This window comes from Capsicum annuum, chromosome 7 (assembly GCF_002878395.1).
Source record: "Capsicum annuum cultivar UCD-10X-F1 chromosome 7, UCD10Xv1.1, whole genome shotgun sequence".
Taxonomy (NCBI): Eukaryota; Viridiplantae; Streptophyta; class Magnoliopsida; order Solanales; family Solanaceae; genus Capsicum; species Capsicum annuum.
Genome location: NC_061117.1, coordinates 203,796,482 through 203,815,792, shown reverse-complemented (window position 1 = coordinate 203,815,792; position 19,311 = coordinate 203,796,482). Strand labels below are relative to the sequence as shown.

The following is a 19,311-nucleotide window of genomic DNA, read 5'->3' as shown; positions in this document are numbered from 1 at the left end:
ACTGAGTGTTTGCTGACCGACACAAAAATAACCGGTATGTCCGACGCTGTTGTGGGAAAGATACAAGAGGTCTGGACATATGGGGTACTAACTAAATGGTTAAATCCCGTGTATAAATAAAAATATGTACAAAGACAGAGACGAACACGATAACAATATTTTACTTTAAGATACTTCACTTTACATGTAGTGACAATAATTTTTATGTCTTGCGAAAGTTGAATTTTTTATAATGCAACAGATTGTATATCTGTTGTAACAGATATAGTACGTGTTGTTATAGATTGATTATCTATTGGAATAGGTTGATCATCTGTTGCACTATACAGATGTTCCCAGTCTATCTGTCACAAAGATATACAATCTGTTGCAACGTACAATCTATCTGTTGCAACTGATAGGTAATCTATTGGATCAAATTAAAAAAGTAGGAAGACATGTTATATAATTTTCAGCAGATGACCTACATGTTGCAACATATGTCTAAATCTATTTGATAAGATATTACATCTGGTGCAGTAGATGTAGTATCTGTTGCGATATATGAATTTAGTATTCCACTTCAATTAATATGTTTAAAACTAAGGATTGAATTATTCATAGACAACATAAAATAACTTAGCAAATAAATGAAATGTAAGAAAATCATTATGGGTACAAATGATCTACTCTACAAATAAATCAACAAGTTAAACCAAGGAGGATAGGTTATTACATTGACGGATTCAATCTATAAAGATCTACTCAATATGAATAAGTTGTTCTTTATCCGGTGCTTCAGAATTCGGCTTTGGTCATCGTGGATCTTTAATGTCGCTTGCGTACGGCTTCTTAGCTTTCGCTTCTTTGTATTTCCATAAAAGAGAAGCATATATTTTGTGGAATAATCCGACATCAAGTACATCATTTGGTACTTGTAACCCATCGCTCAAATACTCGATGTAGGCGACAACAAAAAGACCGCAATCCCTGCTCTTTAAAGCAACAAATAATCCATATCTTGTAGTTCATACAAGCGTTGTGAAATTTGTAAAATGAAACTAAATCATGACACTTAAACTTACAGGCTACCAATGGTTTGTTGAGCAATTCCTTCAACATATTGTACATCAAATGGATTACCCATTTTATGTTGGTATGCTTCAATCATCGACCAATCAGTACTAACCTTTTGGTCCAAAAAGCCAATCATATCAAGGTAAGTAGGTAATCTTTTGGCCAGCTTTTGTATATCAAACGACGACCCAAAGCGTCTCCTTTGCGACATCGGGTCATAAACTCGGATGCGCCTCTCTTTTAGAACGGCGACAGCTAACACCCAATGGAATTCATCACCACAATTAATTGGAATGTACACTTCATTGACCAAATGCCAAGGTAAGCCAGCTGGAGTGCTAAAACCTTTGATGATGTTGATTAAGCATTCCTCATTTTGGAAAAACTTTCGGCGGTTATTGACAATACCTATCGTAGGCATTATTGATGTAAACTTTGAACAAATAATTATCTGTTGTGTATCTGTATTGTTCTTGTATTTGGAACTTAGCCTTCTTTCGGAGGTAGTAAAAAATTACATCGATGTGCTGCACATATTATCAAATATTTTGAATTACGTGAAGAAAAAATTAATATGCAGATATAATTAAATAAAGTATTAATTAATAGTAATATGTATGGCATTTAAACCTCATTATTCCAGCAAGTTTGGGGCTGTCACATCTAATAGAATCAACTCTTCATTCCGAGATGTGCAACAACAAAGTTGAAAATATCAAAACCGAGACTCGATTCGTTCACTTTGTAGTGTTTGTCATTTTATTTTCTACATGATACTTTAAAATTGATTTATGTACCTGCCGGCATGATACTTTAACAGCCCATCGGCAATCCATTTTGAATAGTCGTTGATCAACTATGTTAGTTTTTTTGGAGCCTCGTCCGAGATGTTGAACCCTTCAAATTGGTAATTCTTCCGTTCCCCCAAACTGACATACTCCATTTTTTCTTCTTCTTTGGAAGCAGTTGATAGATTATCAGCTGTGATATTATGCTATTCAGCAGTAGCTTTTACTGTGACATCCACCTAAAAATTTAGAATTGTCAATGCTAATTACAGATATACAACAGATTAGTCATCTATTACAACAGATGAGTCTTATGTTGAAATAGATGAATCATCTGTTGGGACAAATTCAACTAGGTAAATCAGAGTAGTACGATAATTTTAAACAGATGACCGATCTGTTGTAACATAAGACTCATCTGTTGTAACTGATAACACATTTGACACAACATGTTAGACAACAGTTGCAACATATGTATATATCTATTTGATAATTTTCAACAGATGTATCATCTGTAGAAAAAGATATGTGCTTGTTTATTTATTGGAACAGATAATGTACATTCACCTTCTTCAGCTCATGCTGCTCTCCTATGGCCCTTGCACACTGAACAACGGTGCAAGACAAAGACAGAGCTATTGCAATTTTGCTTTTTTGATGATTGATGATGCCTTAGAAATATCTTTCCTTCTCCTCTTAGCCACCTTGATCTCTAGTGGAGTGTATGGATATGAATCTTCTTTTATGGAATGACTACCCTCTTAGATGTCATTTCCTTTACAGAAGCAGTTAGTGTATTAATAACATTAATCACTCCATCATGTTTCACCTTGCAGTCTTGACATTTGTATGTAGATCATTTGTTAGATATAGAAAAATCTGAAGAAAAATTTGTACAACCAGTATGATCATAATCATAATCATAATGGCTTGTTGTTTCAAAAACTTTAAGAGGAGCATCATTAGCCCCAACAACAGTACCACTACCACTACCATCATCAACAGCAACAAGCCCACCCTCTAAAATTATTTTTCTTGTGATGGTTGTTGCTCCAAACAATTCTATTTTTATTTCATCAACGACCTTAGGGTCCGATAATATTTGCACAAACCGTAAAGTAAGAAAAATGGCATCTTCAACTCTCAGTTGATCGGAACAAGCCACGGATAGACAATCTAAAATAAATCAGTATATATATTAGAATGATGATGAAATCATTTAAAATAATCATTAATTAAAATAAAAAATTGATTAGAATTGGACTTACTGCTTCCTTCGAGGGATAGAAAGGATCAAAAAATTTTGTATTTTTATCAATTTTGGCCGACAACCATCTCAGGATTCTTGGACAGGAAACTTCTATCTGGTAGTTCACTTGTTGTCTCAAATAAGGAATGGCTTCAAATGCCCAATCCTATAACATAACGTCAATCATCAAAAGCATTATTAAACAAAAAAAATGAATTATATCATGATAAAAAAAAATATTTACCATAAAAACCCATGAAAAGCCATATAAGTTGACTGTCTTTGGCGTTAACGGAGCCAACAAATATTTGATATTCATTTTGAAGCTTCCATAACCCTAAGGATAGCTATTAAATGCCTCAAGATCCTTCGAGAGATTTATTAAACCGAGGCTTATGTTGTTGTTAACGTCTCTCGCCCAAAGAATATTATGTACAAACCAAATCAAGCACAATGATTGCTTGTACTTCTTTGAGAGTCTTTTATCTTTCAACGCTTCTATCAATTTTTTATTTTTGAAGCTTGGACCAACGATGGACACCGGGTCATAATGATCACTCGACTTGCCTTTGCCTTTTTTGGGTGTGTGGGGTACTTTTTTGGGGTCAGAGTATGTATAACTTGAGAAGAAAGATAACATTTTAGTCCAGTAACTATGAAAAACTCCCTCCAACCAAAACAAACAGGCATGCCACAGTAATTTATCCATACCTCATCCATCTTATCTTTGTTTTCACACATAAACCTATGCTTGAAAAGATCGTATACCATTTTCGTCTGGAAACGAGCATTGTTGTCCTCCATCAAATCAAGATATTTCCTAAAGCAGCTTTCCCTGAAATAAGCATCCCATTTTTTTTCTCAAAGAATTTTTCTGAAGGTGTCAAAAGATTTTTCCATGACTGACTTAACCATGAAATCACCTGTTAAATTTGTGGCACCATCGCACTACATTCTCACAGAATAATGATCAATGTTGAAGGTTTTGACCAACTCTTCAGCGAAAGGGCTATTAGCATTTGGATCATCACTTTTGAAATATTCCTCCTCCCCGTGTTCATTATCTTCTGCTCCTGATTGAGATAACGCTTGTAAAGCAAGCTCATAGAGTGGTGGATGTACCCGAGCTGTTGCACTTGTTTCTTTACTTAGACTTGATTCGGTTTCTTTTCTTTTGGGAGCCATATTATCTTAAATTAACACGAACATAAAATAGATTATGATTGATTAATGCATCATTAAAAAAGGATAACCGTAAATCTAACATGCACGACGGTAAAATAACAGTTCCAACAGACCACACATCTGTTGCACTAGATATGTTATCTGTTGCTACATATAACCGACTTATTGCAACGGATGAGTAAATCGTTAGAAATAATAAAAATAGATCATTAATCTGTTGCACCAGGTATTTTTTCTTATGCAATATATAACCAACTATTGCAACGGATGAGTAAACGATTGGAAACCATAAAAACAGATCACTAATCTGTTGCACCAGGTAGTTTATCTATTGCAATATATAACCAACCTGTTGCAACAGATGAGTAATCTGTTGGAAACAGTAAAAACAGATCACTCATCTATTGTACCAGAAAGGTTATCCATTGCAATATATAACCAACCTGTTGCAAGGATGAGTAATTCGTTAGAAACAGTAAAAATAGATCACTAATCTATTGTACCAGGTAGTTTATCTATTGTAATATATAACCGACCTGTTGCGACGGATGAGTTATTCGTAGGAAACCATAAAACAGATCATAAATCTATTGCACCAAGTAGTTTATCTGTTGCAACATATAACCAATTTGTTACAATGGATGAATAATCCATTAGAAATAGTAAAAATAGATCACTTATTTATTGCACCAGGAAGGTTATTTGTTGCAAAATATAACTAACCTATTGCAAGGATGAGTAATCCGTTGGAAACAGTAAAAATAAATCACTAATCTGTTACACCGGGTAGTTTATCTGATGCAATATATAATCAACTGTTGCAACGAATGAGTAAACCTTTGGAAACCATAAAAATAGATCACTAATTTATTGCACCAGGTAGTTTATCTGTTGCAACATATAACCAACCTGTTGCAATAAATGAGTAATCCATTGGAAATAGTAAAAATAAATCACTCATTTGTTGCACCAGAAAGGTTATCTGTTGCAATTTATAACCAACCTATTGCAAGGATGAGTAATCCATTGGAAACAATAAAACAGATCACTAATCTATTGCACCAGGTAGTTTATCTATTCCAACATATAACCAACTTGTTGCAATGGATGATTAATCCGTTGGAAATCATAAAATAGATCACAAATTTGTTACACCAGGAAGGTTATCTGTTGCAACATATAACCAACTTATTGCAACAGATGAGTAATTCATTGAAAACTAAAAAATAGACCACTGATTTGTTGAAACATATCCCGTATCTGTTGCAAAATGAGCTATCTGTTGGATCAATATTGTTTAGATTTCTTCCAAACAGAAGAGTTGTCTGTCGCAACAGATGAATGATCTGTTAGATTGTTCATCTGTTGCATTAGATTTTCATAGTTACATCAGATTTTCATCTGTGGCATCAGATGTTTTCATCTGTTGCATCAAATTTTTTCATCTGTCGCATCAGATGTTTCATCTATTGTATTAGATGTTTTATTTGTTGCAACATCATTTTTATCAAGACAAACAACAAATTAATCCAGGAACACCAACACATCACACACACACACTAAGAACATCAACTGTGACCAAAAATCACCAATAAATCTGAATCAACAGTTCGACAACAACAAGAAGAAATGCCAGAAATTAGAGTTTTATTCAGTCCACATTTCAAATTTAAGCTAGAAATATTGAAATTGTTAACCAATACTAGAAGAGTAGTTGACTCAAGTTCCTATGTTTCTTCATAATTTTTTAACTATGAAAAAGAAAATGGGACGACAACGAACTCGAAGTTGTTGTCGCCGGAGAAGTCTTTACGTCGATTGACGGTTGAAACCCGACTATTTGTCCGCCGGAGGTTGAAGTCGTCGGGGATTGAAGGAGAATTTAGCAGAATTGTTGATTGAAGCAATTCCTTGTATGAATTACGAAAGGAATTGCTTTTACAAAAAAAAAAACAAAAAACACCATAGGTGTGAATTTCGAGTAACAAACACATCACGTGCATGCAATAGAGGGCTAAGTTTAAAAATGGCCCTAAAATAGGTTGATTTTAATATTTTGTTCCTCATAAAAATGACACTTATGAGGGGCGGTCTCAATTTTTTGATTCTTTTTAATAACTCTTGCCTATAAACACACGTTTTAACACGTTTATGGCATTTCAAGACATTGAATATGCACAAATTAAAAGTTTACCTCATAGACAAACGTTAAAACTTAGATATGTTGTCGGCTCATAAGGCAGACACTCTAACTCTTGTCTATAAGGCACATGACCAGAAAACTTTAAGACAGGGAACTTTTTTAATTCACCCAAAATTTTACCTTATAGGCAAATGTTAGAACTTATATATGTTGCACATAAGGCAGACGTTCGAACTCTTACCCATAAGATACACATTCAGGATATTTTAAGACAATAAACCTACTCAATTGACCACAAATTTGCCTTATATGTAAACATTAGAACTTATTTATGAGGGACAAAAATTTAAGACCACAAACTTTGGGATAAAAATTTAAAATCAAATATTTGGAGGACAAAAATTCAAGATCAAATATTTTGGGATACTAGATGTACTTTCCACCTTAAAATGTACTCTCTCTTTATTCAATTTTTACTTGTAACACTTGGGATTATAAAAATCAGTTTAATTAATTTTTAAAATTAAATTAAATTAATTTAATATTTTAAATTTATATTTAGATTGTCTAGAATTATACGGAAAATAGGGGAAGTGCTAGCTCAAGGGGTTGTGGGTTCAGCTGCGCCCAGTAAATTTGGTCCTAATAAAACTTGTATTATATTAAGAAATTGATTGAATATGTATAAGTTATTTATCTAAATCCCAACAACTTTTAAGATCTAGAGTTCCAAATCCATAAACTTTAAATTCTAACTTCACGTTTTGAAGGAAAAAATTATAAGTTGCAATTCCTTTCATATTTTAAAATAATTTTAAAAAATATATCTTGAAATGTTGGTCAAATAATTTAGTGGAGTAAATTATTTTTTCCCCATTTTATTTTCAATAATAATTGTTCTTGAAAACTACAAACAACTCATCAAAGTAAATATTAACTGGACATAGATTACACGTTATGACGTATATGAGGGTAAAACAATTAAAACTCCATCCTAATTAACGTTTTCTTAAGGAGCATGTAAAATAGAAACACGACTGATAATAATTTGAGAGTAGGCTATACTATTGTCAGGTAGCAGAATTTAGCAATGGCAAAAGTACTGGTGTTGTTGCATTTAAAGCAGACTTGATGTTGCATGCAGGGGTAAGTCTTCATTGAAACTTTCACGAAAAATAAGCTCACCTTGCAAATTGCCTCAGTAAATTCTAGCTAGCTAGTAAGTATAGTAGTAGAAGTTCCCTATATAGTTGCCCAATATTGTGTGTGAAGTGGCAAATGAAATCACCACATTCTCACAGGGTTCAAGCCTTGTAATTCATCACTGCTACTCTCCCTAGCTCTTTCATGTGACCTCTTTTTTGTTACCACACACTTGTCTGTGACTTGCTTCAATTCTAACTTCTAATATATATCCATATATTTCATTCAAAATAACTAACAAACTTGTCTTTTTTCTATCTACCATCAACTAGCAGAGCAAAGAAACTTATCAAAAAAGATTTAAAGTCAGATGAAGGGTTGTGTGTGCACTGCAACTGTTGTTGTTCTTCTTGTTTTTCTACCTGTTTTCATCCATGCCAGACATATTCCAAAGCTACACTCACGTAAGCCTCTCTCACTTCTTTTTTCCCTTTAATACTCCACTACTCATTATCTCTAAGTCGGGTCTATCTGAAATGATCTATCAATCTTTTTCAGTTAGGGGTTATAAGGTTGCGTACACGCCATACTCTCCAGATTTCACTTGTAAAATTATACACTAAATATGTTGTTTTTTGTTTACTCATCTCTACTCAATTATGTGATACACTTTTCATTTTATTATATCTCGAAAAGAATGTTACATTGTTATACTTGAAACAAATTTGAGCTAAAATTCTCATTTTACCCTTGACGAGATACTCTTCTCCTAGTACATTTCAATTCGTTTGTCTAATAAGTTTAATTCGGTATAGAGTTTAAGAAAGTGAAAGACTTTGAATTTTTGGTCTTAAACTAATTACGAGTATAATATACCAAAATGTCTTTTAATTTTACGGTCTTAAACATGATACGAGGATGTTTGAATTAAAAAGTTGTGTGCCGATTGAATGGTTTCACATAAACTGGGATAGAAGGAGTATTATATTATATTCCTCGACTGATTTCATTATACCTAGACAGTGTAATTGATCTTTAAACTATCAAATAAGTGCAGTTTAACTGGTTATAATAAATTATTTATCCAATCAAATTAAGTCGGCCAACAACAAATAACTATTCATAGCAATCCTTGTAAGTTGATCTGAAAAATAAAATAATAACCTGCTATATCCAGTTACACTACACTAAGAGAATACAACTTCTTGATAGTATCAGCGTATATATAACTTAAATCCCCTACGTTACCAATACAAATGGTTATGATTGTGTATTATGATGTTGAATTTCTTTGTATGTAATTATCAGAGTACCCGAGCAATCGCCACGTCATGAGCTCAGTTAGCAGAAAAAAGACAGTGACGAAACCAGAAATTAACTCGGAATTAAGAAGGGGAATAGCAGGGTCAAGTTTGCCAGATTGTTCACATGCATGTGGATCTTGTAGACCTTGTAGATTAGTCATGGTTAGCTTTGTTTGTTCATCTATTGAAGAAGCTGAGACTTGTCCCATGGCTTATAAATGTATGTGCCATAATAAGTCATATCCTGTTCCTTGATAGCGTACAATCACAAATTTGTTGTAGCATAATGTCATATGTCCACTACTAGTTAAGGACTAGTCCTTTGTACCATATTGTGTTTCTTAAAATATATTTGTTTCATATCCCGTACTTAAGTTTGTTATTAGAATTTACTTTTATTTGTACTTGTTTTACAAGTTTCTAGGCACAATATTCTTATGTGTAATGAATCAAAGAGAGTTGCTAATACTACTACTATTTTTATGTTCTTTCTATTTAGATCTTGAAAGTTATATTCCCAAATCCAAAGTTTTACTCCTTTCATTTTAATTCGTTTGTCCGATTTTAACTTGAAATAGAGTTTGAGAATATAAAGAGACTTTTGATTATATAGTCTTAAACTAAAATATTTAGAATGCATCAAAATGTCATTTGATCTTGTCGTCTTGAATATTTTAGGTGAAAAATTGAAATTAATGACCTACCACAAAGGAAAAGAGACATTCGTTTTTAGACGGATTAAGTAGGAAAGTAAGACAAATAAATTGAAACGGAAGGAGCATCATTCAGAACAATCATGGTTTGAATTCAATCTGCTACCCCATAAAAATTTTGCTCCACAGTTTCCATATACTTTTGTAATACTTCTGTACTTTGTGTATATTATTTCAGAAAGTATATACATACTTTTTGAAACTTTTTAACATCCAACTTTGCACTCTTTTCAATTCTGCACATTTCAATTTTCAGGCCCATCATATAAAGAAGCATACAGCCCAATTCCAATCCAAACTCAGATTTCAAATGGATCAATTCAACCGAAACCAAGAGGGCTGAGGGCCCATATACATATTTCATACTGAAAATGGGTGATTTACAAGTTAACCTTGAAGGTCTGTGATTTTGAACTTTTCACACCGTTTTCTCATAGGAAAAAAAAAGGAAAAATTTCAGAAATAGCAACTCTGTAGCCTTAATTATAACTTATATAGCAATAATTTCATAATTACGAAAAATAACAAATTGTATTTGTATTTAAGTAAAATGTTGCTATATAAATACATATACAAATATATATGTATTACTCATAAATACATATGTAGAACTGAAAAATATATATTTTTCTATTACTATGAAGTGGGTAAAATATTGTTACTTTTACTATAAGTTATAATTTTGAAAAAGGGTTGCTATTTATTGTAATTATAATTTTAAGGATACTAGTTTCTCTAATTTTTCAAAAAAAAAAAAAAAAAAGTATTGACTCTAAAAGTTCGTCCACAAGCCCAAAAAAAAGTTAATTGCAAGACCATCAATTTTCAAGGCCATGGGGTGAAATTTCCTGGTAAAACTTGTTGAAATCAGATAGCATTAAGTGTCGGTGTTGACCTTTTGTTCCTTCTAACCAATTTTTTTATAAAAAGAAAAAAAAAAAACTACGTAAAAGAATCCATTGGGCAAATCTTAAAATATCCATCAAACATAAGTTCTTATTGTAATACGCATATAAATTAGTTTTGTCTATAAAATAGGAGTTCAAACATAGAAATCTAAGAAAGTTTATCTATAATTGTAATAGAGATGCAATTATATCTTGTGCTTGTTTGAATGGTCACTTAGTCATAAGATCAACTGAAATATGTTGTGAGTATGTCAACGTCATCTTTAATTCTGAAAACATGTCACTTGAATCTTTGATCACCCTTTAATTTAACTTGGCATAAAATGTCACCCAACACATGAATACATGATATGAAATTAAATACATCAATTTTGAATCCTACCAAACTTCACACATCTGCATCTCTCCTTATCCAATCCTTGCTTTTAAGTAACCATTAAAAAACTGACAAAGCTATAAACCACCTAGATTACTTTTTATATATATGTGGATTTAAAGCAGTATATGATGATGATCAGCCCCAAATATAGCAAAGATCATGATTGTGGTGCCACAACTCAAAGTCAAATGTTCACATTGACACCACAAGCCTAACTCAGATTTGACATTATTTATTGGTAAGAAAAGATTGTCATCATTTCATGATTTAGTGATTAATGAAATTGATCGGGACCATGAGGTTCAGGTTTAAATTTTAATGAAAAAATGGGATATGTATTTTAAAATAATTGTTATATTTCATTTTTTGAGAGTCACTCTAATGCTTTGACTCATTTTGAGAGCTAAACTTAATTAAATTCATTCAGTATTTTAAAAATTAAAATTTAGAAATTCAAACACTATATAAAAAGTACTGCTTCCTATATCTCAATTTATCTGACTCGCTTTCTTTTTTGGTTGTTTCTATATTTGATAAAAATTTAACTTTGAAATACCCATTCAACTCTTAATGAAATAATTTATTGTCACACAAACAAATATTACTTATTTTAATCACAAATTTCAAAAGTCTTTTTTTTTTCTTAAATTCTGTCCCAAATCAAAATACCTCATAGAAATTGAGACAGAGACAATATAACTTGCAATTCTTTTTATATCAATAAGGTGAAAAAAAAAAAATACACCTTAAAATATTGATCAATAAATATTACATAGCTTCACTCTTTATAGGTGATTTCTTCTCATTTATCTAAGTTTCATTAAGCAGATTAGGTTCCTAATTCTATCAGGAGGTAATAAATACTCAATAGAATCAATTGAGTTGTGCACAAGCTGGGTTCGAAATCTAGAGAGCGTCATGTGGAAGTCTAAAGTTTGCAAACCAAGACGGTGATAATTCAGATGACAAATAAAAGTATACTAAAAAAACATATTATTGATATTATTTGACCAATTGACCTACACATGAAAACGAATATTAAAGAAAACAGAATATTAAAGAAAAACATAAAACTGTTGGGAGAAAATTTTCTATTGATAGAAATTCAAAATCTTTTCTCCAATAACGGTTTGTCAAATATGAAAAAAAAATTATATTTTCATTGATGAAAAGTAAAATTAATTATGATATTACTTTTATTTTTCTTTTCAAGAAAAGTAAAATTTAAACTTGATAAGAAAATTAGGACAAAAACTCTAACAACTGACAGTAGCACCCTATCCATAATTCTATACTATAAAAAAAATGATTTATCTCTAACTTTTGAGCTTGTCCAATCATCAAACACTAAATCGAACAATCCCACCTCTAATAGATTGAATCATCATAATCCCATACATATACTAGAAAAAGCTAAGTCTCCTTAATGCATTAATTTCATTGGTTCCCAAAGTAGATCATACAATTCATTTATTCCTTGGTTGTTTGTTGCACAATATGAGTTGAATTTGAACCAATGCCATATAATATACAGCCAATATGACAGTGGCGGAGCCAGAATTTTCACTAAAGGGGTTCAGAAGTAAATATACGGACTAGTTGAAAGGAGTTTAACATCTACTATATATACATAAAAGTATTTTTAATCATATAAAAATAGTATAATTTTTCGACGAAGAGAGTTCGAATGAACCCTGAATTGTACGTAGATCCGCCACTGCAATATGGGCATGACTTCTTCACTTAATTGATTATAAAAATAAGCAAAATGCCCCATGTATAGCTAAGAATTGTTTGTTGGTGGTTGCACTAAAAAATTTTCTCTTATTGTCAATATGGTTAGTGGTTGCACTTTTTAGATCAACAAAATGCTTCTACTCCTAAATAAGATAGTGATTCATTATCCTTTCTTTATTAAATTTTGTTTTTTTTTTTTACTCCTATTGGACCATTTCTAAAGTTGATGATAAGTTGGACCCATTTCCTTCTTGTAAAAACAAAAGGTCAAATTCAGCTAGCTGTTTAACTCTAATGCTTGAAGAGATTGTGGAGTTGAATAGTGAACTATTTTTTATTTTTTATTTTGGTTTTCTCTTATTAAGATCAGCCTAAATGTTAATTTCCGTATTGCAGGATTTATTTTTAGGAACGACGCTTCCAATATAATTTTTTTTATTTTTAAAAGTTCAAATTCGACATTTATAAGTAAGAATGAAGAAGTTTCAACTATCTCACTGGAGCGCATGTCGATAAAGTACTTGTACTCATCGTTATCAACATAGAATTGGACCCCTATTAACCTATTACTTAATACTTTATTCAATGTCATGTAGAAAAATTAGCTAAGAAAATATATCTTGGGATAAAATGAACTGGAGGCAGTATAATGTAATGGACGTGGAAAATTGAATGACCTAATTGTTAATGATGAAGGGATGTTGAATAAGGAGAAAATTTTAGCATCTTATTGGACAAGTGTTGAAAATTGCGGATTATCCATTCCTCTGTTAAGTCTTTGCCAACCCCATTGTCAAATCTTATATTATTATTTTTTTCTCGAAAAAGATAGTAGTAATTTGAGAACTAAAAATATTTAAGTAGTAAAATATCTGATCAGATCAAAAGTGGTTATATGTTAAAAGTCATCAGTTGAGAATAATTAGTTTAAGACTTCTAGCCGATTTTGACTTCAGCATATTGATACTTATCAAACGCATAAATAAGCTAAAAATTGCTTATAAACTAGACTTATAAGCTTAGTCAAACACATTCTTAGTATTAACATTTCTCTATCGAAGCAAGTGACAAAATCAAAAAATGTTCTAAAAAGGTTCAAAGTATGACAAAGTAACACAAGGAGGAATTCAAAATATTCAAGAAAAATTAATTTTAATCTTATATGTACGATAGAATTTTTTGTTTGAAAAACATTTGAAAGAACACCACACACCCACTAGACACTGCACCCGGCAGTAAATTAACTATTAATTGATTGGTCTGATAACCTATAGTTGCACCTAACTTATAACTCAGCAAAATGACGAATTTTAATTCAATCCCATCACCCATTTAAATGTTCTAATCATCTTCACTCATAATGAAGATACGAAGTAAAGAAGTCATAAAATATGGGGAAAAACGAAAGAGCAATTGTGAAAAATAGAACTAGTAAAGATAAGATGAGTGACACTACATACAGAAAGTCCATTATACAGGGCCAACAAATTAATTGCAGGTTTCCCAAAGCTAACAAAATCATTATTTTAAGAAAATGACACACTATTATGACAATGACATAATGACCACACTATTTGTGTGGCTTTTTCTGCAACAATAAAGGACCCACCACTGTACATGTTTTAGACTTTCTGAACTTCATAAAAATCATAAAACAAACCTCATCCACAACCAACATACATAAGAACTAGTTACAACTTACAACTAAAGATTCAGTGTGAACACGTGAACTATTTTTTTGCTTGCCATTTAGCCTTTTGTACTGTTAAAAAAGATGTGAAGTATTTACATGACAGGATTACAAGGAAAAGCAGAAATGAAACACCAAAAAAGGCACTTCAAGAATTATACAAAAGATGAAGCAAAATTGCACAAGCGTGCAAAAGTTGCTCACAAAGTGCTAGGGGTCATCATAAGAGTCATGTAAAGATCATGTCCTACACAATTAGTCCTCTCCCTATACAAAAAACAAGTCACAGAAAACTCAAGAGCAACGACACTAAACCACAGCATCTTTCATGGAGATGCTCGGTTTAGGATTAGGAAAACGAGTAAAAGACTAATGCCTTTATATAGGAGTATCTAAGGCTGTTTTATGCTACCGAAAGCAACAAACAAGAAACACCTCAGAGAGCCTACGATAAGAGAAGGAACTCCAGTAGTCAGCCCCATTGGTGGGGTATATAAGTGCAACTCATTATTGGAGATGGTCAGCCACGACGAATGCCCATGAAATAGTTAAAGTCGTGGTGCTGGACACCCAACTGCTTTAGCCATGAATCTGCCACACTAAAGAGTGATGACAGCTTCTCTTGGTCCTTCCCACTCTTGTCTGAAAGCCACACATCGCCTTGCATCTTGTAAGTGCCTAACCCAAAAGGCGGAAGAGGGATGCTTTCTCCTTCCTTTCGCTTCTGTTTACCATTCTCCATGTCATCATCAAGGTCCATATCTGAACCATTAGACCCCCCCCCCAAAAAAAAAAACAGTAAGATATTCTGTACGTTAACACTCGTGAGATGAGATCAAAAGGCAAAAGCAACAGCAAAATCAAATATTAAAGAATCAAAGGAAGGATCGATTAATACCTTGAAAAGAAGAAGAAAGGGTGTGGAATGTGAGAAAGCATGCTGACAAGTCTTTAATGGTTCTTCCCATAGGAATGTGATAAATCGGATACCTGTAATTCAATTCAAAAAGGGTTAGAGACAATAGCCTCCTTTTTGTTACCCTTGTTGGCGCGAAAAAGCAAGTCAGCAATACCAAAAGAATGCAAGATCAACTTAAGTTTTACGATGTAGGATGCACTACAGGGAAAATAAGATCAAATTGAACGCTCATCAAGCAAACCGTTTTAACAATCCCAAAATAGATGTACTTAACAAAAATTTGACACGTACAGATTTCATTAACTTGCACAAAACCTACTTTCCACACACCATCAGGTCCATGATCAGATGGGCGCGCACACACACACACAGAGAGAGAGAGAGAGAGAGAGAGAGAGAGAGAGAACAGGAACAGGAACAGAGTTGGCATACCAAGCAACTGACATCCAACTAGCTGGTGAAAGGTCTACGCTTCTCAATGACATTAATCCAGGGAACCTTTCAGCAAAGGCACTAATCTGCGAGCAAACCGAATTGGTTCATGTCAAAAAACTCATAAAACAAAGCAATATATGCTAAAAAATCAAGCCACATGCCTTCACATGGAATCAGAATTATTAATTCAAATAAAAAATTATACAATAAATCCAATCCTTAAAGAAAGAACATATGGTTCTGTTTTTTCTTCTTAGTTGATTAAGTCACACATAATGCACGGCTTACGCTACGGTTGAAAACAGAATAAAGAACCTACTGTAATAGACATGCTAATGGTTTGAGGGGAGCAAAATCATAAAATAACAGTAGAAATGTGTTTGCTAATCACAAGAAAAGACACATACAATTCCTTAAAACACTAGCTACCAGTACAAATTTGCAGTCAAAAAGCAAACTTTCACAAGTGGGAAACAGAAGCTAAAGTGACAAAAAAGGAGTAAAAGTTCTGGTAATCTTCCAGAGAATGACATGATGAGGGTAAAAGATGATACCTTGTCCATCAAAGGGACTCTTCCATATGGAGTTGATCTCTCAAAGTACTGAAAATAAAGATAACCCCATCTATCATTCATGTGCCAAAGACTATCACCTTCCTCAGAGGAACAACCATCCCATCTTGACAGCTTTTCACTTTCACTCTCATCACTAAACGAATCGCTGAACGAATCCCTCGTCTCGCAAACAGAATCCGTCTCTTCCCTATCAAAACATTAAACAAATGCACCACAAGCTCATTTATCTTCATAATTACGAAAACAAAGTTGCTTATAACCAAATAACAAACTTAAAATGCTTTAACTTCAGGTAAACGCATAATTACCAACATAAACAACAATTCATTAACCCCTTTAGCTTCAAAAAGACAGAATTTGACCGGCTCAACGTGAAGCACAAGCAATGATTTTTATTACTTTCAAATACAAGAAATTCATATGACAAGAAAAAGGCAGCACTTTTCAAAGTTGACATACAATGAAACCAAACGGGTTCAAACTTCCCTAAAAAATAACCTTAGCCATAAAAATGTAATCTTTCGATAAAGGGGTATCGATTAACCCCCGTACTTCGCTCCCCCCGGGGTGGGGGGTGGGGGGCAACAACATATGATCAAATTGATATACCAAAAAAATGTAGCAACAAAAAAATAATTACCTCAGAAAATTAACAGAAGGCCTGCTGATAAAAATCTGAATAGCTGAAAGGTAAGGGACATAATATTGGACTAATGTTTCTCCAGAATCAGTTTTAATAGGAACTCCAGCACCATAAGCACTCCATTCATCATAACAATTCCAAAGATCACCCAATGTAAAATATTCAACTTTTTCTCTTTCCCATGGATGCCATAACCTATTCAAATTCCTCATCTCACTCTGCACATCAAAAATAAATAAATTAGTAATTACAGCATATAACAAATCACATTTAAAAGGCATCGGTGCACTAAAAGCTCCCGCTACACGCAAGTTCCAGAGAAGGGTCAGACCGCAACAGTCTATTGTATGCAGCCACACCTTGCATTTTTTTGCAAGGGCTGTTTACACAGCTTGAACACGTTACCTCACTTTACCGCTACTCCGAGGCTCCCCTTAGTATAACAAATTACGTTCATAAAATTAAAACAAAAAACAAATACAGATTAAACAAAAATATTGATATGGCCAGGACAACATGATTATAAAAAAAAAAAGTACCTGGGGTAGAAACTGGGAAGGGACTAATGGAGTTGTGCATTCCAAGAAACAATTAAGGTTTGATTGCAGTGACCCTTTTTCCTTTTCCATTATGCAAGAAACAAAAACAAGAAACAGAGAGAGAGAAAGAGATATCAAACTGTTTCTCTCTCTAAATTCTTTGAAGAAAATATTGACACAGAGGAGAAGAGAAAAACAAACAAACACAAAAGAGTAGAAATTGGAGAAAATAGAAAGAGAAATAGAAAGAAAAAAATACGGGATTTTGTACGATGTGAATAAATTGAGAATATAACTTTCTATATACGAAGTGAAAACATAATAAAAAAATACATGTTTTGACGTTTGGACAACTAATTAATTATTACACGAAAATATAAAAAAGGAAGATAAAAAGTCTTGAAAAAGTCTCTATTTTTTCTATCTTTTTCCGGTCACCGCAAAACCAACAATTCAGGCGTAAATTCCTATCTTCAGTCAAAACCCATTAAAAAGTTTCAATTTTTCTTACATTAAACTTAAAGAAAATACAAACACAAGAGAAAAAAAATAATTCGATACACTAAAGCTTTCACTATACACAAAATATAGAAAAGACCAAACCATAAGGTCTATTTTACGGAAAATAAGAGTCTTGTGTTGAAATTCAAATGAAAATAAAAGCGACCCACAAAGCAAAAACAAACAAATTGTGTACACAACAATTGCTTTGCAGCTTCTCTGTTTTTTTTTTTTTTTTTTAATGTTTAAGGAAAATGATGCAAAAAAAGCAAAACAGAATTAGGAGAAGGAAAAATGTCTAGCGTAATGTAAGAGAGAGAGATAAAGATAGAAAATGAGGAGAAAAGTTTATGATAAAAACGTTTGTGTTCACGCGAAGAAACAAAGCGTCTTTCTTTCACTTTGTATACTGTTATATAAAGATAGACAAAGTGACGAGGAATCCTAGATTAAATGGTAAAGTTATTATTACGTGATTAAATAGGTATTTGGTCATAATTTTTATTTTTTTAATTGTTTTTGAAATATCATTTCATTTTAGTGAAAATAGTCATATTTTATTTCTATTTTTCTCATAAAATTTTAAACACAATTCTAATTTACGATCAAACACAACATTAATTTCAACTTGAATTTTAATTTTTATTTTCATGACCAAACGAGGCCTAAAAATATAAAGTAAAAATATGTTTAATAGATTCTTATGATTGGATCTTTTACAAATCAGCACCTAATGAAGGGAATGTTTACCTTTTTTAATATCTTTTTAAACCTAGATTTTATCTTTATCTAACAACCTACAACACTAAAAAGGGGGTCAAAATCATTTTCCCTCACTAACTTTTTCTTAAAAATCAAACTCCCCCTTTGAACAATAATCATACTCCCTCTTTTATTTTAATTGACTTTTTAAAATTTTTATTTTACCTTTTATCATCAATTTTTTTATTTTTTTTTTCAAACTTCTTTAAAATCATCATATTTCATTTAAGAAAAAATTCATATAACAAATTTCTCATAAAAACATAAACATTATTCATACAACAAAATTTTCATAAAAACATAAATATTATCTTCTAGAAAAAAAAAGTAAGAAATATATAAGCTAATGATGATCTTTATGAAGTAAATTAGCATAATAAGAAAATTAGTTTTATTAATAATAATCAAAGCTATAATATTTATTTTAACAAGTGAAAATAATAAGTACTACTAATTTTGTAAACAATTTTAATGCAGAAAATACAAATAATAAATGAAAGAGATAAGCTTCAAGTACCACCTCGAACTATGGTCAAAGTTGTTATGATACATTCCAACTTAACAAGGGTCCTATTATCCCGTGAACTCAAATTTAGCTTATTTTTATCATTTTTTGTGCTAATATAGCACCTTTATTACATA

The 19,311-nt window shown here is 32.1% G+C and overlaps 1 protein-coding gene across 1 annotated transcript; it reads right to left on the bottom strand.

The window, feature by feature from the left end:
• Positions 1 to 14,323: 14,323 nt before the first annotated feature.
• On the bottom strand, positions 14,324 to 18,293 carry LOC107855037. Its single transcript, XM_016700027.2, has 6 exons — positions 17,407 to 18,293; positions 16,865 to 17,085; positions 16,204 to 16,411; positions 15,647 to 15,732; positions 15,194 to 15,285; positions 14,324 to 15,057 (listed from the first exon to the last, which is right to left on the bottom strand). The coding sequence occupies exons 1-6, from the start codon at positions 17,494 to 17,496 to the stop codon at positions 14,816 to 14,818; spliced, it is 939 nt and encodes a 312-aa protein (XP_016555513.1). The 5' UTR covers positions 17,497 to 18,293; the 3' UTR covers positions 14,324 to 14,815.
• Between the last annotated feature and the right edge of the window lie 1,018 nt (positions 18,294 to 19,311).